Source organism: Ciconia boyciana, chromosome 2 (assembly GCF_034638445.1).
Source record: "Ciconia boyciana chromosome 2, ASM3463844v1, whole genome shotgun sequence".
In the NCBI taxonomy this organism is placed as follows: Eukaryota; Metazoa; Chordata; class Aves; order Ciconiiformes; family Ciconiidae; genus Ciconia; species Ciconia boyciana.
In genome coordinates, this window is record NC_132935.1 from 71,492,555 (window position 1) to 71,520,032 (window position 27,478).

Sequence of the window (27,478 nt, forward strand, 5' to 3'; positions counted from 1 at the left end):
TGGGTGGGTTTGGGGGCATGTTTTAGGGAATTTATTCAGAGATGTGGCCTACAGCAGCATTACAGTGCCTCTCTAGTTCTGGTGGTGCCCCAAAGGCTGAAAAGCCCCCCAAAGTACTGAAAAACCTGATCCAGCCGGAGAATTTGATTCTGCTCCACTGTTGAGAAGATTTTATTCCCCCTGCTGCTCCTCCTGCCCTCCGCTGCGGGCCGGGGGCGGGCCCCGGACTTCTGACCCCGCCCCCGGGCGAGTTCCCGCCCCCGGGCGAGTTCCCGCCCCCGGGAGAGTTCCCGCCCCCGGGAGAGTTCCCGCCCCCGGCGCCTTCTCTCCCGCCCAGGCTGAGGGCGGGGCTTGCTCGCATCCCCGCCCACCCGGCGTGCGGCGCGCCGCGGGGCGGAGCCGTAGCCTCGCTCTGGCTGCCGGCAACGCCCCTCCGCTCTGCTCGCCGGGAGAAGATGGCGGCGGCCGGGGTGGGCTCGGGGCGGAAGCAGGTGCGGCAGGAGGAGCTGCGTCGCCTCATGCGGGAGAAGCAGCGGCAGAACGCGGGGAAGAAGCGGATCGACTCGCCCTTCGCCAAATATCCTCGGCACCAGGCTCCCTAGCACTCGCTCGGAGGCTGGCCCGGCGCGGTGGGGGGCAGGGGGGTGGCCGTTGCGGGGCGGTGAGGGGCGGGGGTCCGCGCCGCAGCGCCCTGCTTCCCTTAACGGCTCCCGCCACGTACAACAGCCTGGGACACCTGAGCTGCACGCTGTGCAACGCGCCCGTGAAGAGCGAGCTGCTGTGGCAGACCCACGCCCTGGGCAAGCAGCACCGTGAGGTGAGCGGCCGCCGGCTTCCCGCCCTGGCTGTGGGGGCGGCGGTGCGGTGCGGTGCGGGTGCTGTGGTGGTCCCGGCTGCGCGCTGGCCGGGGGGTGCGCGTTTCGGCTCGGCTCGGCGCTGGCTGGGTTTTTGTTGTTCGGAAGTAACTGGGCACCACGCGAGAAGGGGGAAGGAGAGGGGAGGTTACACCGCCTTAAGTGAGGCTAGGGGTTTGCTGCTTTTTGAGGTGTCCGCTAAGAGACAGTTGAGTATCTGCCAGGAGAGAGCAGTGTAAAAACAAGGCTGATTGTTTTGTCTCGTTTTGTTTTCTTAAAAGCTGTGTACCCATTGAAAGGCCAGCACTTGAGAGAATCGTCCCGTGTCTTTCAAGGGACGCACTCTTAAGATGAACCTGTTCCCACATTAAAAGTTCCCACAACTTTTAGCTGTCACTTGTCAGCAGCTTTCCATAGTTGGAAACCCTCCTTGGGTTTACTTTGTTACCTGTGTGTTATCAAGTGACAGCTTACACGTCGTTAAGAAAACATGAGTTTTTTTATAACTTAGCAGTAAAGGTAAAGCATTTGTAAAACAGTTTCAGGGAGCTCGTAACTTGGATGCAACCTCAAGTCTGATTTTGTTATCCTTTTAAATTCTGCTGCTGCTTGGCAGAAACGGAGAGATTGCATTTTGTTTTGCAAGTACTGAGGAAAAGACCAAAAGAACTGGGGGGTTCCTAGTCCATTGCCTGCATTCTGGGTAGATCGTTGTGGCAAGGCACAGTGACATGTCTTTAATACTACTGCTGTGTTTTAATTTTAAGACACTTAACATTCCAGATGAGTCCAGCCTTCCTGCTCTTTCCTCTAGTGCTTTACTGCTGTAGATGTCGCTGATCTTAGTCTTTCCTTTCTCAACTCATATAGCCTCCCTTGTGCAAGCATCAATTCCTCTGCTCCCATGTCACATCATTCAAGAGGCTGACAGAAACATTGGTCTTGGTTTCTCTATCCGTGATGTCTATTTCAGTGATCTTGTCAAGAAAGATACCAGTCCATTTTAATGAAGTATTCTAAAAGAGCTGTATTTTAAGCTGCAATCCAGAAGTTCCTGCTAGGAAAGCCTCCTGAATTTTGTACTTCTTTACAGAGAGTTGCAGAACTAAAAGGCACAAAGCAGACAGCAACTGGTTCAGCTGCTAGCACATCGTCTCATCCTGTCAAGAGAAAAACTGTTGACACAGAAAATACAGAGTTAAAGAGAGTAAAAGGTAAGGTGTCCTGGTTTCAGCTGAGATAGAGTTAATTTTCTTTATAGTGGCTGGTATGGGGCTATGTTTTGGATTTGTGCTGAAAACTGTTAATAATACAGAGATGTTTTAGTTGTTGCTGCACTAGTCAAGGACTCTTCAGCTTCCCATGCTCTGCCAGGTGCAGGAGAAGTTGGGAGGGGACACAGCCAGGATAGTTGATCCAAACTGACCAAAGGGCTATCCCATACCATATGGCATCATGCTCAGTATATAAAGCTGGGGGAAGAAGAAGGAAGGGGGGACATTCGGAGTGATGGCGCTTGTCTTCCCAAGTAACCGTTATGCGTGATGGAGCCCTGCTTTCCTGGAGATGGCTGAACACCTGCCTGCCCATGGGAAGTAGTGAATGAATTCCTTGCATGTGTGGCTTTTGCTTTTCCTATTAAATGTCTTTATCTCAGCCCACGAGTTTTCTCCCTTTTACCCTTCCAATTCTCTCCCCCATCCCACCAGGGGGGAGTGAGCGAGCGGCTGTGTGGGGCTTAGTTGCCAACTGGGGCTAAACCACGACAGGAGAGAAAAATACTTATCAAGCACTTGCCAGAATCTAGCCGGTTTATATCTTGACTGGTTTTGGTTTGTTTTTTTTCCCATGGAAGTGAGTATGAATACACAAGACTGTTGAGTTAATGTCAGCCTGTTGCTGCTGAAAAGGGAAAAAGTCTGTCCTGGTCTTTCTCTGTGAGCTCACTGATCAGGAGAAAACCGCACTTTTGGTAGTTTACCTAGTTTTCTTACGGGTTATTGAGTTCAGTTAGGTCATGGGGCTGTGGGCTTGGTCAAAACAGAACTAGAAACAGTATAAGTTAAACAGTAGAAGCACTTGCTCAGAAGTGGTGTTATTCCTTTCCAATAGGATCAAGCCACTGGATTACCGCAACTCACGCATGAAAGTTCACGCTACAAGAAAGATAGTTAATTTTTCTCCCTTGGCGCTACTGAACATGTAAATAAATGAAATATATGAAAGTGTGCACTTGTGAACTTACTGCTGTAGTAAGACTTAATTTGAGGGCTATTTCTTTTGAAAGTATGGGTTGTAATAAGTGACTCTTGGCTGTTATGCAGGTACAGACGAAAAGCCACATACGTCTACATCTGGGTAAGTAGATCTTATTACATGTGGGGTTTTTTTAACTGTACCAACTGTTGCATTCTCACTCTGTTTTTCCTCGTCTCTCCTTCCTAGCCAAGGGTAAAGATTCAGAGAGTCAGCAGATCCCTGCTTCTGCTCATTTTCTAACGTGGGTGTATATTCCTGAACATGGCAGCATCTTCCTCAGTGCAGATGAGAAAATCATGGTATTAACTCTAGAGTCTGTGACAAAACAGGAATTATTTTACTGTCACTATCAGACTTTTAAGGATTAATATGTGGTGGTATTACACAGTTTGGTAGAATGAAAATAACTAGACTGTGGCATGCACTCTAATCTTCAATGCTAGCATACTGCAGAAGAGATAGTAGTCTGAGATTCAGACAAATTTTAAATGTACATTTAAATGATATTTATGCACAAAAACTACTAACAAATGTCATCAAGGGATCTTTATTAAGATGTTTTTGTCACTTGCATATAAATGCATGTAAGTGCATATAAATGCATATCTTGCAGTTGAACTCTCACAAATATAGGAGTGTATTTGACTTCAGGGGATTGGGGTAAGCATCTTACTGCCACTAAAGATTTCTGACAGTATTTGGACATCTTTGTAGGGTTAGTAGATGTCACACGAGGCCTGCAGGTCTCCTGTATGCTTCTTCACAGCATAAATTATTATCTTGCATAGATATTACGTGCTGTTATCTTGACACTAGAAGACACTTACCTTATGGAAATGTTGAGCATGTGTGCAAAATTAACAGTCGAGAGATTTGTTCATTATTAAACTGATCGGTATGATTATTTTAAAATATAACCTGGAAAAATGTTTGGCTTGGAGGCCTGCAGCTATTCTAAGCAAATCTGGGTTTTTGCATTGCTGAGCCAATGTGGCCTTTCTAAGCTGCAGTTCTGAGCCGCAGTAGGTACCCAAAATAAGTAGTGTTTATACATGAAGGTTATCAAGATTTAAGTGACATTAATATGACCTCTGAACTATGAATTTTGTATTTCATGTGTTCACAGCAGGTATACAGATGCAAATAACTTTGAATGTGGAAATAGAGTTACCTAAGCTGCCATTCCTCCAAATGTGCTTTGTTTATAGGATATTTTTATTAATGTTTCTGATATTGAATATTCAAACACAAAAATGGAACAGAAATGTGTTTTCAGAATTAACCTGAGCATTCCTGGGGAACTTCAAAAGAAAGCAACAAGTATGTGCTGCCCTCAGACAATGGTTACATCAGTAGCTGCCCAGTTTAGGGTATTGCACAATATCTAAAAGACCGTATTGCTCACAGATTGAATAGGCTTTGGATGCTAGACTGTAACTGATTTTTGTGAATTTTGAAATAGTTATGTTGTGTGTTCTTTACTAGGCTACCAGCAGATTTTTTTGATGAAACAGAACAAGACAGTGCAAACGAACAGCTTTCAAAGGGTTCAGGTCCCAGTTTATTGTCAGGAAATTACGATGATGATGATGATGACGAAGAGGAGGAACAAAATCAATCAAACAAATCTTGTGTTGTGCATAAAACTGAAATTCCACCTCCAACTCAAGAAGTAATAGCTAATTCTCTGCCTGCAGGTAATGATGACAGAAATAGTAAGGGATTCAGTAAGGAGAAGCTGTGTTTTAACTGATGATGGATGGGTTTTCGTTTATTTTCCTAATTATTGCTATTAGCTGGTTAGGGTGTGTTGTATTGGAAGTAGAGAAAGGAGATTCTTTGCTAGTTTGTTATTGTGTAGTGTTTTCTCAGCATGCTTATTGATTTTATGTTCTAATTGTTTGAGGCTGTCAAGTGAAATAATATCTGGCTGTTATTCCCTTGATTCAGTAAGGTATTAATTGAAATTCCTGTCTAGTCATAACTTTATAAAGAAGCTTGAACAGTTCTTTCTGTTCATAGGCTTCTGTCCTTTCTTACAGACTTCTTTGACAGCAAAACTACAGCTGCTCCTATAGTTTCCCATTCAGGATCCATACAGAAAGCAGAGATACAAGAGAAGATAGTGGAAAGGTGAGCAGTCAATCAAATATTGATAAATTTGTGAATCGTAAATAAACATCCTTCCAGGAAATAGAGACTGTAATCACTTAGAAATCTGTCATATTGTTAACTTGTATTTGGAATAGTTTGTATATGCGTCAGCATCTAGCGTTATTTCACAAGTATTTCACACCCTAAGGGCAGGATAAGAGATGGAGCAATGCCATACAGTGTTAGACATCTCTACTTGCAATTTTTAACACAGGATACTTTTGAAGCTTAGTGTCAACCACTGCTTTTAACTTTTTAAAGAAAACCATTTGCTTGTTCTGTAGTAATGGTTCAGTTCACTTGGGCACTTTTTTAGACAGTGGTTTAGGCTTTCAAAAGTAGAGACTGTGCTGTTAATATGTTTGGGTGCTCAGCACACTGGAAAGAATAGTTTAAGAAGCCTAAGGTCTTGTTTTGACAGTGAAGTTTAAACCTGTCTGTGCAGTTGCTTGTAAGTTAGATAAGACCAAACTGAAGAAACAAGTTTTGATGGTTGTAGGCAAAACTCAGGGCATAAAAGAACTTGCTTCATTTCTAGGTCCTTTTATAGAAGATTATGGATTTTATTCTTGACTATTTTTAACTCTACAATAAAGCAGGTTGTAAAGTCTTAACTTGGGATAATAGTAATCAAACATTTCAGGAAAGAAAACACTGCTGAAGCTTTGCCAGAAGGTTTCTTTGATGATCCTGAAGTGGATGCGAAAGTAAGTGATCTGCTTATTTTATGCTGCTGGATTTATTTCTCCCAGTTGTAATGATTTTCTGAGTCGTGAAGGTGCTTTTCCAGGTAATTAGTCATACCAGAATGTAAGAAAATGACTGAACTGTTTTGGTTCGTATTAATTAGAAGACATGAAAAGGGGCAGAGAGGGGCAGGAAGAGCTGGTTAAATCATCTCTTGGAGTGTATTTTTGATTGTGGTTCCTTTGTGGCTCTTAAAGAAAACTAAAGAAGAGTTATTTGTTGGCTAAAATGCTGGACTGAGATTTGGACAATCCACCTGTTACTTTTATTTTTTTGAGTCACCCCGGGAAAAGCATTTCACTGAATTTGTACATCCAATTCTGCCTCTGAATTGAAGATATAAAAAATAGTTCTCTATTGTCCTTTGAGAGATCCTGTTGAAAAGTGTTAAGAGTTGCAATTGATACTATGCATCCTGTTAGAATGAAAATAGGTAGATTATGGCATACACTGTGATCTCTAGTACTGGCATACTACAACAGTGATCGTGGTTTTCAACCCTCATGTCTTTTACTGCTATGGGGTTTTTGATGCTTGGAAAAGAAAGGTACACATTCAATGTGTTTCTCAAAAAAATCACAGCTAAAAATCTTGGAATTTTGATCAAAAATCATTCATACTTCCTTCAACTTGCACAGTACCAAATGATGACCAAAATAAACACTGATATATGAAATACAAAGATTTTGTTTGTTTGTTTTTGGTAAAATTTACCACAGATTTTATTACTTTCCTGCTTTCTTTATTGAAATGATAGCATTGTAGGCTCAAAGTCATTTATTTTCCTATTTTTCATACTGTGGAAGGCTGCTGGTGTATTTAAATTGGATTGTGAGGTCAAGCCATGACTTCTGATTTGGAGACTTTCCAAATAAGGCTTCTTTATGTTCAGTTGGTTCCCCTGTCACAATTACAAGCTTAGGTCTCTCTTATTTGCTCTGGCAAGATTCTTTCGGCACCGCTCATGCCCACATATTGGCATATGTGAATAGTTTTGAATAATGACATTCTGAATATTGAATTGTGTAGCTGAAAAAGAGGCACCTTTTTTTTTTTTAAAATTAATATGACTAATTAGTATGTTACACTTTTCAAATACTTGGTTTCACCATGAGTTGGGAAGCTTGTAGAAAGCAGGAATGCCTAGCAGGCAAAGGAGAATCTGCTTATATCTGTGAGGACACTGGTTAGTGATCTTTGTTCTGGTCATCACCTCAGCTGATAAAATTTACAAGTGGATGCATGTTCCAATAAGCTCTTCCTTGAATTGCTTGCAGGTTCTCTTCTTTTTAATCAGCCCTTTCTAACTTTAGCTAATATGCAGGGGAAGGAAAATGTTTGTGACATTGCTTATATTGTGATGGCTGCAGTGATTCTGTGTTGGAATCATACACAAAATAATTATTTTCAGAATTAATAGTGAGGTTTTTGGAAGGGAGATTGTGGGCTTGAAAAATGTTGGTTCTTTACATCAGGAATTTATAAAGCATATAAATTCTGGATTAGATAAATATTTCAAGGAAAAATAATATCTTTAGTGTTTAAATTTATTGTAAGAAATACAAATAATTATGAATTACAAAAGACAACCACAATGCGTAATAACACAGTACATATACATATGATAGAAATAATCACAGAACAGAAAAATGAAATGGTGACTATTACTTCCCAGTACGTAGTTTGCTTGGAAGCTTCTAATTTATTCTATAAACTTAATTCATACTACTAGATTTTGTATAATCATTCAGGAACAAAATGTACCAAACTGTTGTCTTTACCACGATGATGACTGATGTGTTACCAAAAAAGAGGAATGAATAAAGGAAAAATAAAACTAATGCAAAAAGGTGGTGTCATGAATTGTTCTGTTCAAACTGCTTAGTTCTCCTAGCTGTCTAATTTCCACCCAGAGCTAGGCATAATCTGTCACCTAACATATGTTATATGCCACATCTTCCAGTCTTGAATTGTGGAAGTTTTGGTTACACAGGTAGATTACCTTGTTTATTTGCTTGTATTAAAAGTACAGTCTGGTTTTGATTACCTTAGTTGTAGATCTTAAATGCATTCTTACAGCTACTACTTTTTCAGTCTTCTTGTCTTAGTAATTAATGCTGTCAACCACAGAAAAAGCTTTGCATGCTGTTAAAATTGGTATGTAGCTGTACTATTTCTTCTGTTAGCCAACAAAATTAGACTAGATTTGAAAAATAGTCAGACTATCTAACACTAGTCAGACTAGTGACTGAAACATTTGGTATTTTATGTTATGCCAAAGGCAAATAATTCACTGCTTTTTGGCTTGTGAGATAGCTACTATATACGATTGAACAGGCAGCTTACAGAAGAATTTAAAAGTTATCACCTGACATAGCGAAATTACACTCCATCAAATTAACAAATTTAGCCACTTTTTTTAATCCAAGCCTTCCACACCATCCGTTCTTAGTCAATTATTCTTTAATACTACAGTCAAGGATGTTGTTATAATCCAGGAGTAGTCAGATTTTTTCCTCCGAAACCATTTGCAGGTGCACTGTCTTGTTCATATAGGTTACTTAAACTGAAGTATGTTGACCAGACTTTTCTGAGAACACAGCAGAATTTGTCCTGTTTCTCCAGGTATTTTACAGTGCCCCAAAGAGTCACTAGATATAAATTGTTAATAAGCCTGTTTTTTCATGTCCCTTAGGTGCGAAAAGTTGATGCTCCAAAGGATCAGATGGACAAAGAATGGGATGAATTTCAAAAGGCAATGCGACAGGTCAACACAGTAAGTAATGGAATCTATTTTTATTGATTCTAAATACTATACACAATAAGGAAAACAACAGTTTCATGCAGCTCTGCAGAATGACTGACATCTGCATTTGTCAGTTGTTTGTTGCAATGCAGTGTGTGGTTAAATGCACTTTGTAAATGAGCAAAGGGTTCCTTCTCTTTTCCACTTAAGGGAAATTAAGTTGAAAAAACTTTAGATCAGGATTCAGTCGTCAACATATATCTAGTTACATTTGTTAAATTGTATTTAAATAAGATAGCATATACCTCAGATCTGCGTTCTGTATCCAAACAGGACTTATTGTGGGCTGTTCTTTAGATGAGATATATTTATATTTTAACCTTGAAAAAAACAGCGCAAAGCACCACCTGTTTGTCTGTCTTTTTCAAAAGGATCTATAAAGTAGGTAACCTGGGTTTTATGGTTAATTTAAATGTACTGGAAAGGAACCCCAAAAATTTGGGAAAGTGACAAAAGACTTTGTGTGAGAGAGACATAAGTTGGCCACAGTTTTTCTGTACTTCCATTTTTTACTGTTTAGCATTGCATGGAAAGTCTTCCCGGAACAGGTTTTTATCTGCCCTTCTGTACAATATAAAACTGTCACTAAAGATACCTGGTGTTCTCAGTCTTCCCCTAGACTATTTGCTAGTTTTTTAAGTTTAATTGTAAATAATTGCTCATATGTCAACTGCTAAGAAAAGTGGTGCAAAAAAATTTATCATTGCTCATTTTAAAGTGGTCAGCACTATAAACAGAGCGAATGTTCATACAAAAGCAGTGGTGGATACATTTTGCTAGCATTAGCCATTCAGATAATTCTTCAGCTTAGAAGGAATCTTCTCAGTTATGCGTGGACCATTGATTGCATAGCATCTCCCAGACATTCAGATTTGAGAAAGTATATGCTGAAAAAAATAACAGGTTAGAAACACTTCGGGATCTAGTGGGAATATTTAACCAATACTTTCAATAAGCTTGTGTAATTAAGTCCCAAGCATTGGGATATAGCTCCTATTTCAGCCTGAGACTTTGGATGCACGTAGTTTATGCTCAGTTTCAAATAGTAGTGTATTGAAAAAATTGAAAGGTTAACCCCACAGCAGCCAAACTACTTTTAACTTCTAGTTTTAAGAAAAAACATTTCAATTTCAAATTAAACCAGATCAGTTTTTTTTCTGTATTTGCCTCCAGAGTCTTTTGTGAAGGTGGGAGTATATGTATAGGAGATTGACATTGACTTGAGGTAGAGGGGAGGAAGGGAAGACACAGACATCAAAAAGGAACAACAGTGGAATTCAGGATGAAGGTGAATTTTCTTAGCGCTTTTCTGGTTTAGATTTCAGAAGCAATAGTGGCAGAAGAGGATGAGGAGGGACGACTAGATCGTCAGATTGGAGAAATTGACGAGCAGATGTAAGTAGATCAATTTTTCCTCAAACTTTCTGTTCTCCCAGCAGTAATGGATCGCTATTTGACTAGAGTAATAAAAACATTTTTAATTTTAATCTTCTGTGATACTACCTTTCATTAATCATTGAAGGAGAAAGACAGACTCCCTCAAATTGCAGAATGGTACCTAATAAGAACATGAATTTTGGTGCAAAGTTATGTAATTATTTGCAAAGAGAGAATGCACTAGAATCACTGAAAATACAGCAAGCAGGCATGGGCAAAATAAAGCAATAGAAGGCAAATTCTTTGAACAAACTGTCCCCCTTCCCCCTGTCAAATGTCTCAATTTGTATTGCTCTGTGAATTCTGATTGATGTAGAATTTATGTGAACATATTTAAAAAACAAGGTTGGATATTCTGCACTGCAATTAAAATTTCGATAACGAGATTTGTGTTTTGACCATCCATTTGCTGTACTGAAAATGCCCTGTTCTGTGACTAACTCTCCTTGTTTCTAATAAAAGTTTACTTAAAGATTTTGTTGAATGATGCACTTCATTACATTAAGTGGGTTTTTTTTTTGTTTTGCTGAAATGGTAGGTGTAGCAGTTGGATAAACATTAGTTTAAACTCTAAGTAACCTGAAATACAGCTTAGTGGAACAGATTGTTACCATTATCATGTAGCTTAACACATTGATTAACAGTGATTATGGTAATACTAGCGATTGAAAAGAAAAAGATGAATTCTGGTTTTAATGAACCTTGCAACAAAAAGAAGACACTAAAAATTAAAGCAACACTTAAGCCATCTGTCCAGATGTACATGCTACAGATAATCAACACATAATAACAATAGCGCTGTGTTCAAATTGAGCTTTGGTAGTACAGGGATGTCTTTTAACAATGTTCATGTAATTTTGGAGAGGGCTTAAGCTAAACCTGGCTGCCTTTGAACATTCATTTTTACCAGTAGCTTAGGATGCTATAGTGTGTAGAACCAAATTCAGAAATTTGTAGAGATTTTCAAGTTTGTTACCATAATTATTTTCCCCAAAATAAAAGTTCCAAATAGATTTTCAAAGTCTGTTTTTGTAGCTTTGTCTTCTGAGTGCATTTAAATGCAGGCTATTTTGAATTAAGTTCAAAATCAAATTAATTCCAGTGACATTCATGTTTTTCTTAGCCTTCAAATCTTCAGCTGTGACTGCCTGTAAGTAATTGTATTGCAGATATGCAAGGGGAAACAGGATCCAGATAATAACCTGTCCTTATTGACTCTTCCTAGCAAATAGGAATGAAAGAAGCAAAGATATATTTAAATCAGGCTGATGCTACTTGGCATTTTCAACAAAACACCCTGTTAAAATGGCTAGAATAATTGCTATAAAATGTATTTCAAGGACAGAAATTTTAAGTAAATGGAAATCTGAAACTTGTGGATTGTGTTTGCTTAAAACGTTCTGTTATAACACACAGCAAGCAGATAAAGGATCTGAACACTTCTGCTGCTTTTTTATTTTCAGAGATGCCATCACTAAGTTATCAAAATTGATAGCCAGTTGGTATCTCACCTTCCTACCATATATGAAAACCATAAGTGGAGCAAAGAATGGCATCTCTTCCTGTGTGGAAGTGGGTATTGGTTCTGTGCTTTTTTTTTTTTAATGATTTGTTGTGGTGGTATTGCAGTTGTTAAAAATTTGAATTAGATCTCATTGCTAGAGAATTGACCACACCTCTCCTCTGGTCTGTTTCCACTTGATTAATACAGAGAAGGTGCACTAGCATATTGAAAGCTTATTTTTTAATTGATGGGAAGCTATGGAACTTTTTTAATCCAAAGTCGGAGAAGCAAAATCCAGCACTGTAGAAAATCCAATTAATGTGGAAAGGCCACAAGCATTAATAGGTGGTTTACTTTTCAACAGTGAATGTTATCGCCGTGTTGAGCTTTTGCGTAACCGCCAGGATCTGATGAAGGAGAAGTTAAAGGAAGCCATGAGATTAAGAGCAACTCAAGAGAAAGAGGATGAAGCTATTGGTAGCGAAGATGAAGAAGAATTGCAGGATTTGCTATCTCAAGACTGGCGGGTGAAAGGGGCTTTGTTGTAGCATTTCTGCAACATGGTTGATATTCTCTTCATCTGTGATGTTACTTCCATTGTTAGAAGTGAGACGCTTTTGTTAAATATTTATTTAAAGAGGATTGTGAGATGGTAAAGAGCCAAGTGTATTAAAAAAAATCTTTGTAGATCTACAATGGTGTATTACTTGCTGTAAAAACTGTATATTGCAAATGTTTTACAATATTGAATGTACCTTTCCTATTAAAATTATTGGTTTCCTACCAGAGGTATTTTAGTGGGGTTAATAAGTAACTGAAGAATCTCTAAGGTTTTGGAAGCATTAGATATATCTGGTAATTTTGAGACTTGGATTATTGTGTATAGAAGTAGAGGACTAGCAAAAGTGCTGGTGTATGGAGTTTTCCCAGATGGGGGGTTAGGGAAAGGAAAATATTATGCATTTATGTTGTCTTAAAATTTAAAAGTGCTCTTCTGTCCATTGCCCCAGCTCCCAATAAAATATGTACATTTTTTTCAGGATCTGTTACAGTTTCTCTGTGTCTGTAAGGGTCAAGCTCAGAAATGTTGAGCTACAGTTTCTCCACAGTGTATGCTCTGTGATGTGCCATAGGCAGTGCTGAATATTTTTCTTTGTAGTATCTTGTTTTGCTTAGTGCAACCATAGTGTAGCATACCTCACATGTCTTGAACCAGAGGGATGAAAACACAATGGTTACATATTTGCATAACTAAATGAAAGGGTGACAAAATGCCAACGAGGAAGGTACTGCACTGAAAACTGATGAGGTAAAATCATTTATCTAGCTGCAAATACTGGAAGTTTTCGTAAGATATTATCTTAGGCGCAGAGAGCATCTAAAATTGATTTCTGTTCTGATAAACACAGATGAAGTAAAATAAAGAACCAACAAACTTGACAAGACTGGGACATGGAAACCAGAAGTACCTTGAGCTTTGGTAAGTGTGAGGTGTTTTTTGTGTTTGTTTGGGGTTTTTTGTTGGGTTATTTTTTTTTTTAAATGAAGCATATTTTTTTAATTTTTGCAAATCTTAAAACATTTCAAATTTGCTGAGGACTTGGAAAAATAGGAGAAATGTGTGGTTTAATTTTTATCAAAAAGTAAAGTTATGAAAAAAACAGCTTAACATTTTCCTGTTTTTTAAAGATTCTAGTTTTAAAACAAGTTAGTGAGGTTTTAAAGGGAGAAAACAAGCTTTGTTCTTTTGAGAGCATTCTAGATACTGTTACTATTACTAATGCTATTACTAATACTATTTAAGCAATAAAGAGAAAAACTAAAGCTAGATGTTTGATTTGCCTGTTTTGGAAGAAGGACTTGATATGGTGGGAGCCCTTTCCATATTGAGATGCTTTTTTACCACTCCTGGTTTCCATGATCCTTAGGTTCAGCTCTTTATATTTATAAAGCTGTCAAAATTCAAGCAATAGTCCTTAGCAGTTTGGTGCATCCATTTATTCCTGCTCACGTATGCTGGCTTACAGCCGTTGTTTTTTGGTTGATTTAATAACCGTAAGTGTAAGTAGTTGTTACTGCTAAAATGTTTGGCACAACACCACAGTCTTACATGAATTAGTACTGTTGTTGAGATAGCAACATTCAGATAGTATTGAAATACAGAATACAGAAACATTCAGAGAGTATTGAAACAAATAATGAATGTTTTGGCAAGTTGGAGAAAACTTAGTTGGGCTTAAAGCTGAAATAAAATTTCCTTCTATAGCGTGAAACATTTGAATATAAATGTGTAAGGTGCCTGTCATGCTGTAATGAAGGATCTCTAGATCCTTTTATCACTATAAAGAGAACTTTCAGCTGAGAGGGTGGTAAAATATTAACAGATGGACAGATTTTTTCAAAACAAAAGGCACTCCCTCAATTTCACTCTCAGAAGAGCTAAGCTAAGTTTCTAGTTGTTCTACTTATCTTTGCTTTTCGCTCAGTCATCAAAGCATACTAGCTTAACACCGAACTTTAGAACCACTCTGCATGTGGCTTAATGTCAGAGAAACAGATGTGACTAAAGTCAGGTTACACTAAGCATCACGGACACATATGTTTTTACAGTATAAAAATGTTAATCTCTGAGTTTATAACTTCCATTTTGTACATATATCTGTAACTTTACTTTCATTTTGTACATGAATCTGCAAATCATGGTTTCAACTGCAGATAAATAGGAAAGGAACTGAGCATTAAAACATGAGCTGTTTTAGTTCAGTTGCCCTCCTCTTTAGACAGATCTAGTGGTAAGAAGCTAAAGGCAGTGAGTTTAGTTACAGTGGCGGGAGCTTGTACATTCAAATCCAAACCAGTGCAGCCCATTGTTTTAATTACTATTAGGAACAGATGGCAGGAGTAAACACCACATCACTCATCACGCTATTCATTATCCTTGTGTAACTTCTGTTGAAACAGTAAAGATGATGGACCAGCCAGTGGGTTATGTATTGCTGAGGAAGTAACTGACACCGTTGGTCCCTCTTGGTCATTGCTTGTTTAAGAGTTAATGCTTTTTTCTTGGAGAAATCTCATAGATCCGCAAATAGTTTTGTATACAAGTTTTATACATCTTGTTGCGTACAACTGTACATTTCTTCACCATTTGAAACAAAGCTTTTCGAGAGTTTTGTGAAGAAGATAGGAATGACTTTGCCATCTGTGTCCTATGTGACCACTGATGGACATGTGCTGTTGTGTCAAGAAGGCAAGAAATCATCCTGCTTTTTAGCAAGGAAAGTAGCATGGCTGTAAGGGAGAAGAGGGAATTATCCCAACCTTACTGAATAGCCAAGCTAATTTATCAAGGTAAATGATCTTCTGTGTCTTAGAAAAACATAGGCATAATTAATTTATATTTCAAGTCTGTCCTCAGTTTTAGAAAACAATTTTATGAACTTCTGATGAGCTACTCATCAGCTAGATGATTAACCAGAACAAATAATTGTTTTTAAAAAGACATATTTCCTTAATTTCTTTCTAACTTCTTAACTTTCTTGAATTCTATTTTTAAACAGTAAAGATGAAAGTAGTCCTAATAACTAGCTCTGTCCCTAGCCACTATTAAAAATTAAGTTTTAATCTCTGTCACAGTGGAATAAAGAAGAATATTTTAATTCTGTGATCTCCAGGACTTCCAGAGAACTGAAGAATCAGAATTAAGGGGGAAGACTTAGCATTTGTAATGCTTATTTATTGATATACTAATGGAGACTGTTGCCCAAATTTAAGAACTGTGGAATTTCGTGCCACCAAAAAATAGTTGCGATTCCCAGCTCAGTGGTTTTGAAACCGGTAAGTGACCTCCAGGGCCAAAATGTGCGTGTGCACGTGTGTTTGAAATGGAGGTCGAAGTAGCAGCTCTGCAGGGAGCAGGTAACCATAGCTGCTACTGCCAGTTGTTGGTAGTTAGCTGTTCTCTGGCAAGCACAATCAATCACAAATGGTAATCTGTATGCTAACTTTTCTCCTGCCATGGAAGAATTAGCTGCTGCTGTCATGACTTAGAAGTAGATGTGGAAAAAGGGCTGTATTTGGTACAGAGGAGCCCAAAAGTGATTGTGCAAAAACAACCAAACCAAAATAACAACAACAAAACAGTGTTCTCATTTGCTAACATGATTGTTTGTCATTCTTCCACTAAAGCACATAATTTTAAAATTTGCTTCAGAATAACAAATACTAGTTGAAAAGAACATTAATGTTAGCTTTGGTCAGGCCCCCTGCCAATAAATTCAATTTTAAGAGAGACAAATTTTGGTTATTACATGCCACTGTAATTAAATTCTCTGCATTTTATCAGCTTAAAAACACTGAGCTAGAAATAACTGTAATGAGAGAAGTCATATTACTCAAATATTTTCAGCACTTAAAAATACTTCCTTTTTTCTTACCATCAAGAAACCTTGCACTATGAAATCAGACATTCAACCAATAGGAAGCATGCTGTAGCTGTCATTAGAAACCATAATGTGAGTATATAATGTTTCAGAAATTCCCTTTTGTTAGGTAACATCAGATGAATTTGACATTTCTCTTTCGTTTCGGTTACTATCTTGAGACATATGCCAGTCTGTAGAGTGACAGGACACATGCATTGGTGCAGAAACTGATTTAATCAACATTACTGCATTCCTTCCTGGAACCAAGGAGTAAGTATGCTTCAATGGCAAGAAAGGCAGTATGTACTTGTATCCCTAGAAAGTGTCGCTCAGGCCAAGAGATTGAAGCAGTTTGTCACTATCTGCCTTCATTTAATCTTCTGTTCATCACTTCACTTACAACTATCCTGGCCTGTTAGCTGGGAGAAGAAATGTGAGCAATTCCCTTGTGTAGACATCTAAGCCAGGTCTTTCTTCCAAAAATACAGCTGAGGGACTAATGCCTTGTGTAATTGGTGGTTACAGCACTTAGGGAGGATGTAAGAGATCTGTGTTCAAATCCTTCATCTCTATGCTGTCCTTTGAACCTACAGTTCCTCTGATCTAGTTGAGCAGCTCAACAATTGCAGTCTTTCCTGTAGAAGCTGTGCCACTGTAAAATGATTGAATTAGTGAGCATGTGTGACTTGTCTGATAATCGTGACACTTGCCTCAGAAGGGGTAGGTCCTGTTGCAAGCATGTAAATAGTGCTGAAATACATTCAGCTGAGACTGAGGCTATGGAAGAAACTGGATTTGGATCTCCCCCATCGCAGAGAAGCACTCATTTTCATGCTGTGGGGTATTGAAAAAACAGAAAAACAGGGACACTTCTGTTTCTGCCTAGGTCGGGTGGGGAAGGTTCAGGGCATGCTTTAAGACTGTCTTGTGAAACCTCACAGGAACACCTTGCCCATGCAGGCCGGTGAGGCTGAGGCACTTCACAGGTGCCTACGTTCGTGGCACCAGTGCGATTTATGCTGTTAGCTTCCTAGGGGCCGCGACTGGCATGAATATGCACCTCGGGGGCCCATAAATGCCTTCTGGCTATGTCTGAGAACAGAAAGCACTCTGGACTAGGTTATGTGGCTGAATACTTCTAACTTTGTTTGTTTGTTTCTTTTCTTTCTGGTTGACTATTCCAGCCAGCATTCGTACTTTCTATTTTTTTCACTAGAGAAACACAACTGAGCTTCTTGAATTCGTTTGAGATGTCTGCCAGAAGTCTGATACCAATTTGACGATGTGAAAGCTGCAGAACTCATGTTATCTTTCATTTGGAAACTCACAGTTGCGTGGGCAGTGACCTTTTCATATCAGGTGCATGCTTCCTCTTATCTACCTTTGGGCATGAGTGGTTTAGTTTTCTATCTTGGATAATACTATTTTTTACTTTTTTTTTTTTCCCCTCCAGGTGTACCTTCTGTGTTTTGTTTGCCTGTTTTTTATATTAAAGCTGTCCAGGAACTTTTTCTTGCCATTCAGGAATCTTTTCCAACTAAAATAATTAAACTGAGTCCTCAATTAGCCTGATTTTTTCACATTTCTGCCTGTATTTTTTGCAAAAGCCCTCTCAACAGACTTCTTTTTTTCTTCCTTTGTCCATGTGTCTTTATTTTACCTCTCCTCATTCCACACACAAACGTGCCCCTGCACTAGTTTGTTTAAATCTCAGTCTGTTCTAGCCAATTCTGCAAGGCACATGAGAATTATTTATGTGAAAGATGCTATACACGACAGAGCTGCTGCTGCCCTTTGCCTAGCAGCTTTACTGGGAGAGCAAAGCCTTGACCTACTTAGTGTTGAGCCGCAATAATGTTCTCTTTTTTTTTATTTACGCTAGCCAGGCTAGCCAGAGAAATAGCTTTTGCTGTTTAGAAATGAAGAACATGGAGGTCCCTGCTGTGAAAGCAGCTTACTCTCCTTTCAAGAGTAAGAAGTTAAATATATTTTAAGTAATGATAACACAGATTTTTGTCAGGGCGAAGGTTAGTACTACAGCCTATAGTTCTTCCAACTGAAGGGTTGGAATAGCTAATTCAACATTGTGTAAGGCTTCCTGGGTGCTGGCATGCAACGAGGCATTCTTTAATCCTCCTTAGCATCTCTTGGCAATAAAGGCTGCCCTGTGGCTGCATCTGTATTGAAAAAGCTGTTGACTTCTACAGGTTTCCAGGTCTGTATGCACACCTTGGTTGTATCATAGTTCCAGGCTCAGACTCAAGACCAAGATCCATAGCAGGTCTCTGTACCCTAAAGTCCATGGAAAAATAATAGCGATAGGCCCCACAAGTACTCAGCTGGGGCAGTGAGGGGAACTGGGACCCCAAGCTAAGTACCAGGAGACAAGTATAGACCTTAGTAGAGGAGGGATGGAGGTTGTGGAATTAGTCTCACGTCATTAAGGATGCTACTCACTTGCACTGCCAAAAACTCTTGCTTTCTCATGAGGATAAAGCATTAAATGTGAAAGTATTGCCAATGCCCTTAGAGGAGAGGTGGTCAGAGCGCAGCCAGATGTGCTGTATGCAGCAACAACTCAGAGCCAGCCCCTTTCTTTCACTTTCCTGTGAAGAGAGAACTTGAGGCTGAGGCTGCAGTGCTTCAGCAGATCCGAAGGAGGAGCTGAATGGCTCAAGCAGCCTGTCAGGGCAGGATGAGACACTGCCCTGGGCCAGCTCTCCATTCTCCCTTTTTAAAGCAAATTGTAATGCTGCAGGCCTAGTTTCCTGTCTGGGTGAAAGAAAGGTGCTGTCTAGAAGCCTCCTCACGGAACGGTGCTGCTGGGAATGGGAAAATATGAAGGGTCTTAGCAATATGGTACTCATTATCCAAGTTTGTTCTTTTGTTCTTGTTTTTCTTGCCCCACTATCTGATCTTAAAACCAGTATGGGAAAACACTAGAGATACAAACCAGTGGCTTCTTGTAGCAAGAAGCCAAATTCTGTCTTTTCTATGCAGGGTGAGAAGTTCTCCAAGAGCAACTTTGTTAAAAACCAAATAAGGTTTTGCAGAAATACTGCTTACTCTACTAATTACACAATCTGGCTCCATCTAATCATGAAAAGGCTCATCATCCCTGACAATGGGCTAATGTACTTCTAACGTTGCCAGTATTGCACAGTTGTTACACTCTTTCCCAATGAGCACTGGGACCTTAAGCGTGATGATATGAAACCTTTAATCATTAATGAAAACAAGCAATTTGTCTATGATCTTAGTTTGACAATCCATAAAATACTGTTTCTCAAACGACAAATTAGCAACTTGGTTACAAAGAACAAAGTTTAAACAACACAACAGTTGTATGCACAAAGCTACCACGTCTTTTTTTTTTAAATCAGGAAAAAAATTTATTTATAAAAACGTCTCATTTAATTTACTGTCGAGTCTCTAGCTGAATACAGTGGTTTAGAACACTAACGGCCCATGCTTTTATACAGATTAGCCAAAGCATGAACATCAATGAAAATTAACCCCCAAAAATAACTTTTCTTTGCTTTATGTTATGAGCCACAACAGTGTTAAAACTGGAACAGTAATGAAAGCAACACAAGAGTTAGGAAGCACAGTTGCTTAAAGAGTAAAAGAAGTATTTTCTTTTGATGTCTCAGAATAATAAGAAAGTTAGAAATGGCAGAAACTCCTCTGTAGATTAGTCCATAGAAAGCATTGTCTCATGGGGCTTTGGAAAAGTCCTGTCTGGTGGCTAATGCACTAGGGCATGATGAGATACATTACAGAGCCCCCAGGCCAGTAACTTCTGAAGACAGCCTAAAATGTAGGAACAAAAACGAGGAAAAGAAAAGGGAAAAAAAAAAAGGCAAAAAAAAAAAAAGAAAAAAAATCTTCTCACTATTAAAAAAATAACACTTGAGTACAACCAGCATAGAACAGCATTTCAATGCAGGCAAGTTTTCTCACACAGAGGTTGGTAGTTTGTTGGTTTTTCTTTTAAATGTCAATTATTGAAACAGTTACAATAGTCCAGAACAATTTTACAGCAGTTTTCTAGAGCTGTTAAATAGCTGAGGTACCTTGACATTATTTCCAGTTTTTCCTTCATTATATACAAACAAACAAACAAAAAAAACCAAAACAAAAAACCCCAACAAAACCAACCAAAAACCCCATTTGGATAAGTGCAAACTGTAACAATGGCAGTTCTACAAATGGTTACAGTGACAAAACTTAGTGCAAAGGTACTAAGGTGAAGGAAAGCCCACAGAATACAGAAATGACACAAAATACTGAGATAGTACTTAGCCCTATACAATAATAATAACACACTTTGAAATACCATGTTTTAAAAAGTATTGCATTTGCATTGTGTTTTTAGTTTATATTAAAATGCACTGAATACAGTTCAATTGTTAAAGCTTTGTGTCCAAGGAGTGCAAAGTGGATGAACATGGCAGGCTAATGGGATTCTGGATTCGGAAGTGGTGAGGAAAACAATATTGCATTACTGAGTTATGCAACAGAAATTAAAAAGAAGGTGGATGGACAAACAGAAAATGCAGTTCAGAACTAGTTCCAACAGCTAGCAACCAGCCATTACATCACCCAGCTCTCTTCGGTTTGGCTGCAATGAGGTGTCTGGTTTTAGTTAATCTGAACGTTGTTAAGTGCTTGTTAAAGGCATGTTATCTGTCCAGGCAGCGACCTTTGAGTGTCCTTTGATAAGCACTAGATTTTATTGGTAGTTGCAGTACAATCCGATTGCGTGGTTAGGGGTGAGTTAAATAGGAATGTATTTAGAGAAACCTAACAAAAAAAGGTCATTTTGGCTGGACAAAATATATGCGGGAGGGGTACCGGAATAGTGACCGTGCACGTCTGATTTGTACCTACTCTTAAGTACTTACAGAAACGAGTACTTTGTCGGTGTGTATAAAACCTCTGAGTGCAAAACAAAGGAGCCTGCTTTCCCTCCCTAAAGCGGAGTTCTTAAAATTACGTTTTTCCAAACCAGAGAAAAACTGTTGCACCCTTTACAAGAAAGGAGCAGAAAGGCACAGGTGCCTGACATTTTTTTCTTGTTGTCTTCCAGTCATTTTAATTTGGGAGTTTTTCTCAGACCAGAAAACTTCATTTGTTGTACACAGCAGTACCTGAGGTTTGGTACTTTCTAGCCCCCCTCCCCTGCTCGCAGGCGGGTGTTGGGGCAGGGGAGACGGGAGTCTTCAGGCCTGTCGAGAGCAGCAGAACGACCGTGGGGGGCCAGCACTTCGGGTGGGATTTCGGGGGCACTAGCAACCCTCAGAGGTGCCAGGTTTGCAGGCCCCCCTAGCAATAGAAGAAATTATCAGAGGTGCCAGTTTGCCAAAGGAAGTTGCTCTGCAGTTGGAGGGATCCCTTCACATGGATATAACTGTATCTCTGTGCCAGGCAGTGTTGCCGGAGCGGGACCCGGCTGTCAAATTTTGCCTCATTTATGTTTTTTCTTTCTCGCCAGGTGTCTGTTTGCCAGGGTGGGGGCACCCTGCTGTGCTGCGGGGCTGCCCGAGGGCCAGCGCTGGCCGCGGCCCCGGCGGAGGGATGGCGTCGGGGGGAAGGCCCCTGGGCTGGCGCCCGCCCGCTGTTGGAACTAGTTGGTAGGTGGTGCCCGGGTGTTAGTCGTTATGGAGAGCGGAAGACGACTTGAGTCGGCAACAGTTAACACTAGCAATTTAACAGAAAATAAAAGATGCCGTATTGTTTCCTTGATAACTAGGATCTACCACAGACTCTTGGTAGAGCTGGCAAAGCTTGCATTGTGTCTCATCCCTTCAATATGGAGCAAACTTCTGGCGGTCAGATTTCTTAACCCCGCTCGTCGAAGGAATTTTGGCAGTGTAAGCGGACAAACTCCCCGTGGCCCCCGCGGCGGCCGCGGCATTTAGTGCCAGGAGTGGGACAGTTTTCATGCCAAGCAGACTGGAGACAGGAACGGCATAGTGGGTGGTTGGCAGAGTTGGTAGGGGAGGGGGGGTACTGACGGTAACGGCGGAGGCGGCCGCCAGCACGGCCATGGAGGTGGGGGTGGAGGTAGGGGTGGCAGACTGAGAGAGGTTCATGTTGAGGTCAACAGGGGTCGTGACGGAAGCGGTCTGGGTGCTGACTTTAGCCATCTCTAAGCTGCAAACGAAGAGAGGAAGAGGAACAAACAGGTTGGGAGGGTCCAGCCAGGGCGGTGGGGCCGGGAGGAGGAGGAGGAGGAGGAGGGGGAGGAGGAGGAGGAGGAGGAGGGACGGAGGGACAGCAACCACGAAAGGGCAGGATTAGATCGGTGGACGAGGGGGACAGACGAGAGGGGGGGAGAGGGGGGAGAGAGAGAGAAAAAAAGGGAAAATGAGGGTCAAAGGAGGAACATGTTATGTGTTAAAGAAGAGAAATAACAAAAGGGTTTTTCATGATTCGATGGCGAAAACATTACTGAGACTCTCAAGTTCTTTCAAAAAAAAAAAAAGAGGTTGGGGGGGTTTGCTAGTTCATCTTACATATGGAAAAAGAAATCTAAGGAATGCAGGTAATGGCAAAAGGATGGAAAAAACAAAACTTAAAAGAAAACTTAAAATAACTATGAAGTTTACTCCCCAGCACTGATATGGTGAATTTCGCTTTTCAAAATTACGGTATTTTTGAAAGGGGGACGCGGGGGGTTTTGGTAATTTTTTCAATTTGTCAATTTTGTGACATAAATAGTACCCTTTATCATTTTGCTAGGATGAGAGGAGACTGAGCAATTATTTGCTGCTTCCATCTGAGACATAAAGTTCTGATTTGGTTGGTTTTTTTTTAGAAAGTTGGTTTTTCATTTCATTCATTGTGAGGTCAATGTGCATTTTTCATATAAAACAAACCTGATTAGCCAGTGTGTTCACTTTGATTTGTGCTTTCCCCAGACTTTTTTTTTTAAATCACAACAAAATACTTATGCAGTCTAATTATAAGGAAATTAGTAAAACAGAAGACTGAAAAACACCCTGGCTTCCACAGCAGCGGTGTCCTTTCTGAGCTTGTGGCAGTGGTTACAGTGAACATAAAAGAGCTTACCAGCTGACAGACAAGGTACTACACGGATGCAACATACACATCGTCAGACGGACCCCGCCAGCACCAGGCAGTTCCCATTGACCCGGCCTCCGAGCCCAAGGCAGTGACGGGCTCTTTGGAGGATGTAGGTATCGAACCACCTTCACTTCAGTCTAAGCAGGCACGGTGAGTTTGGCCCGTGTACTTAGGCTTTTCTGTACATTTTTACACATTAAAATACAGTAATTCCAAGCACGTGTTGGTTTTTTCAGATGACAAAATGTTTACCTAGATAAATCCTCCCTTTGCCGTGTGTTTGTTGCAACTTGTGCACTGCATTTTGGGTCGGCAAACAACCTAAATACTAATTTCAGGATGGATTTTGCATGTGACCAGCTGGGAGGTATGGCAGCCTAGCATATAAATGGGACTATAGGTTAGAAAATCTTTGATAGCTACAGTTATACATGTATTAATTCCAAGTTTGGGTTTTTTCCCAGTAATTACTAACTTGTCAGGCTCCTGGGCTTTCTCCCGAGGTGAGCGGAGGAGCTGCAGCAGCTTCTCCCTCACGAGCGGAGTGCCAGCGGGTGACCGGCTGGCCGCGCAGAGGACCTGCGTGGTGGAGGACCTGCCGCTTTCTTATCGAGTCCCATCAGGCCTGGGGAAGCTTCCCAGCACAGGGTTTGTGCCCGTCCCTGTTGGCGCTGGGGGCTGGCACACAGGCTTAGAGAGCAGCTGCAGCCAGGCTCTTGCCCAGGACAAGGGAGGGGAGCATGGTCGCCCTACTCGGGGCTTGGGAGAGCCTCGCTTTTCCTCACCTTAGACGTACATGAAGTTTTGAGAATAACAGCTCCTGCTCTATTCATGGCCAGAGAAAGGCAACAGCCAGAAGGCCTGCCCACTTTGTGCAAGGGCAAGGATGCAAGCGATGAAGCAGCACTACATAAGGGATGGGGATGTTGGACTAAAGCTTCCCAAAACGCTGCTGCTGAAGGTGAGTCTAAAGGATAACTGAAGCAGGTCTGAACCGGGGAGAAGATAGTGGAGGAGAGAGGGAAACGGTTGAGCACTGAGCTCCTCTCCTCCCCGCACAAGAAAGAGGGCTCTTGGAGGATTAACTCCTTGTTGGCTTTTGCTGGGAAGATGGAAGGCGCACATCTTCTCTGAGGGGCTGGGAGGGGAGGAGGGCAAGTGCGTGAAATGCAGACCCATTTGTAGGAGGTAAAGCTTTGGTTTTCCTACCCTGTGGTTTTTCTCCCATGGATGAGCATCTCAGAATCTTTCTAACCTCCCCAGCAGAGTTGCTCTTTGCAGAGAAGAGCATCCTTGGGCTGTTAGCTGTGCTACTTGCAATCTACTCGCACAGTGGGATTTACATCAAGAATACTTGTTTCTATCCACTGAAATGGTGGATCCAACTCCAACGTACATCCTCGACTTGGGATGTGAGAGTTACGTGGTGATACCTTAGTAGGTTTTTAAAGACTCAGTTTATACATCTGGATTTTTTTATATTTCTAACTCAGTTTTATTCTGGGAGGGAGGCATATAGAAAGATAATGCAGGACTCAGTGTTTCCGTTACTCCAAATTTGCCTTAACAAAACCAAAAAGCTCCTACTGATGTGGGAGCCTGAGGGATGTGGGAGCCTATTTGAGCCTGAGGTTTTTCCTGCACGAGCAGGGAGAACAGATCCCACAGGCTAAACTGCTGGTGTTGGTAGCAGCCACTCAAACTCCCCGTCTCTGGTGTACTCGCACAGGTAGAATTAAAGCTCTAATTTGCCCTGCTTCACGTTTATTACAGGTAGTAATGCGTAAGGTGAAAGTACATCAGGTTAGCTATCAGCTGTCCTGTGACAGCGGCTGTTTCCCAAACCAATTGTAGATGCAACAAAATTGAATGTGAAAGCGGATGAGGCAGCCTTCATACAGAATTTCATGGTGCCAATTTTACACTGTCCCTTTGAAGAACTACGCTTTATGTGTTCGTAACATATACACCGAAGGCCACATCCTGCATTACCCAAAACTGGTGAAAGGACTAAAGCTCGAGTGTGGCTTTGGCGGTCCTGTTAGCTCTGTGAATGAACCTCTCATCAAAATGGCAGTAAAAAATATCTCCAGGAAACTGCTCTTCAGCAAGAAGGAAGTGCTGCTGGCTACAATTCATTTATAACCCAAAGTCAAATATTACACAGGAAACATAAACTGCGGTTCAGTCTTAATAAAAGCTAGAAGATGGAATTGGATAACGAAAATCCAGTTACTACAATGGAGACCAGTTAAGAGACAGAAGATTTTACAGGAACAAAAGACACTTCTACTGCAAACAAGCTGGGACACGTTCTACTTGTACAGAGGTCAGCGCTTGGGTGATCAATACAGAATAAAACCAATACTTTAGAAAGATTTGAATCTCTATCTTGATATTGTATCAACGTATTTATATATCTATAATTTAGAGTATATTATGTACATATTCAACACCAGATTGCAATAAAAGTCTTAAAACAACTCAATAAATTATTCTATAGATGGCAACTTTGGTTGGAGGATAGTTTAAAGATACACACAGCTTGTTTCAGGAATACAGAGGATAGCTTTTTTTCCTTACACCTATGCTGCTGTGAGACACTGACTTTTGCAGAAATACTGGCCCTGGAAACCAAATCCACAAGAATGACAGATCTCGTGGGGGAGAGGAAAAAAAGTCCACCTTACCCTGAATGCTTATATGGCTTTTATTTATTATAATTATTATTTTGACGTACCAGACTATACCTTGGGCAGTCTAGGTACTGTACTCAGCTCTCCCCCAACACTGTTTATTTCATGCCAACATCTTTAAAAGAGACGGCAGTACTTGTGACAGGTTTAGAGCTGACAGACACTGAAATTGGCTCCCAGTGTGCGCAGGCAGCAGCAGCCTCGATCTGCCTCTCAAAAACCTGCCTGAGCACCTAAACCCCAGCTAGGTCAGACCTCCCTCCTGCCTGAAATTTCCTCGGTTCCTCCTCCAGTGCGACTGCGAACTAGCACTGCTGCTGCAGTGGCACCTGACTGGACAGGCATTTCTCTTGTGAAAGCAGAAATCTGGAACAGTGTCACTTTTTAAAATGAAAAAGCCACCTTAATGCCCTATGTTACCTTAGAGCTTAATTTATTATACATTACTTTAAGAGTCTTCATTTACAAATGAAGTCACTTCATCTAAATACAGTTGCAACACATGGTACATAATAATATATGATGGTTTATTGTAGACGATGGTAACAAATGACTTCTATCTAGAAATTCAACAGGAAGAAAATATTTTGTTTCTGGTTTCACAGAGTATAGATAGAGTATCCGTGGTATATGACTGCTGAGAAGTTTTCTTCTTTGCAAAGTATGTTAAAAGACCTTACATATATCCCATTCCATCAAAAGAATCATTAAACAGTAATAAACAGAAGTGTGAGAGTTCACAGGCTTTTCTAAAGTGAGTCAGAGGTTTGTTCACTAGAGTTTCTGTCTCTGGTGAGCAGCTCACTGCAACTCCATTAATAAGTGCATTATTTTATTTGCATGCTTTAGCTGTCTTGAAGATCTTAAATTGTTATCTTCTGAGATCCAGATGCATGCCATATGGCGTTTGTGCAACTAAAAATGAAGGGGTCTATTCTCGTCTCGATGTGTGGGGAATCCCTGAACACCAAGAGAAGAACATATCCTTAAGGGTTAAAGGAGGGAACACATTTTTATTTGATTACAGGGCTTACGGAAGTGACTTATATTTGCTACAAAGAATATAAATCAAAAGATCTGTAGGTTCTTTTAGGATTCTGGAAACAGCTTATGTTAGGCTTCACAATGCTACCCCTCAATATATCTTTCCCTAGGAAACTACTTTCAAATTGAATTATAAAAAGTAATATTTTCATTTGTTGTAACACAGAGCTGCACAAACATCCTTTTCCTCCATTAATACATTTACAGTGGCTTGCAGTGGTGCACTACAGAACTGGGCTGAGGAGGAGGTTGGACCATAGGAGTCTGTAGACCTGCTATGACTACAGCTCCCCCCTCCCCCCCATATAAATCACATACTTTCTACTGCCTCAACAGCAAACACAGTTAAACACAAAGCTTGATTCGTATCACAGTATTTGGGGGGGAGGGAAGAAAGGAAAAAAATAAAAAGGCAATAAAATACGTAGATACTCCCTGTCCCCACAATATATTGCCTTGGT

The 27,478-nt window shown here is 40.5% G+C and overlaps 2 protein-coding genes across 5 annotated transcripts in view; one reads left to right on the plus strand and one right to left on the minus strand.

Annotated features, from left to right (window-relative positions):
- The first annotated feature begins 417 nt into the window (after nt 1–417).
- On the plus strand, nt 418–12,817 carry ZNF830 (zinc finger protein 830). The gene is made up of 10 exons (XM_072852960.1): nt 418–577; nt 718–817; nt 1,948–2,068; nt 3,179–3,212; nt 4,599–4,810; nt 5,156–5,246; nt 5,911–5,974; nt 8,710–8,790; nt 10,139–10,215; nt 12,126–12,817. Exons 1-10 carry the CDS (start codon nt 456–458, stop codon nt 12,307–12,309), a joined length of 1,086 nt encoding a protein of 361 aa, XP_072709061.1. The 5' UTR covers nt 418–455; the 3' UTR covers nt 12,310–12,817.
- LOC140647861 (poly(rC)-binding protein 3-like) overlaps nt 9,015–27,478 on the minus strand; it is a 560,741-nt gene continuing 542,277 nt past the window's right edge. For 3 of the 4 annotated variants that reach the window (XM_072852964.1, XM_072852961.1, XM_072852962.1), the window contains one exon: nt 9,015–9,707. In XM_072852964.1, coding sequence (XP_072709065.1) covers nt 9,647–9,707 — 61 coding nt within the window. In that variant the 3' untranslated portion in view covers nt 9,015–9,646. Of the gene's footprint in view, nt 9,708–21,995; nt 22,345–27,478 lie in introns of those variants that run through there. The other variant, XM_072852965.1, reaches the window with a different exon arrangement.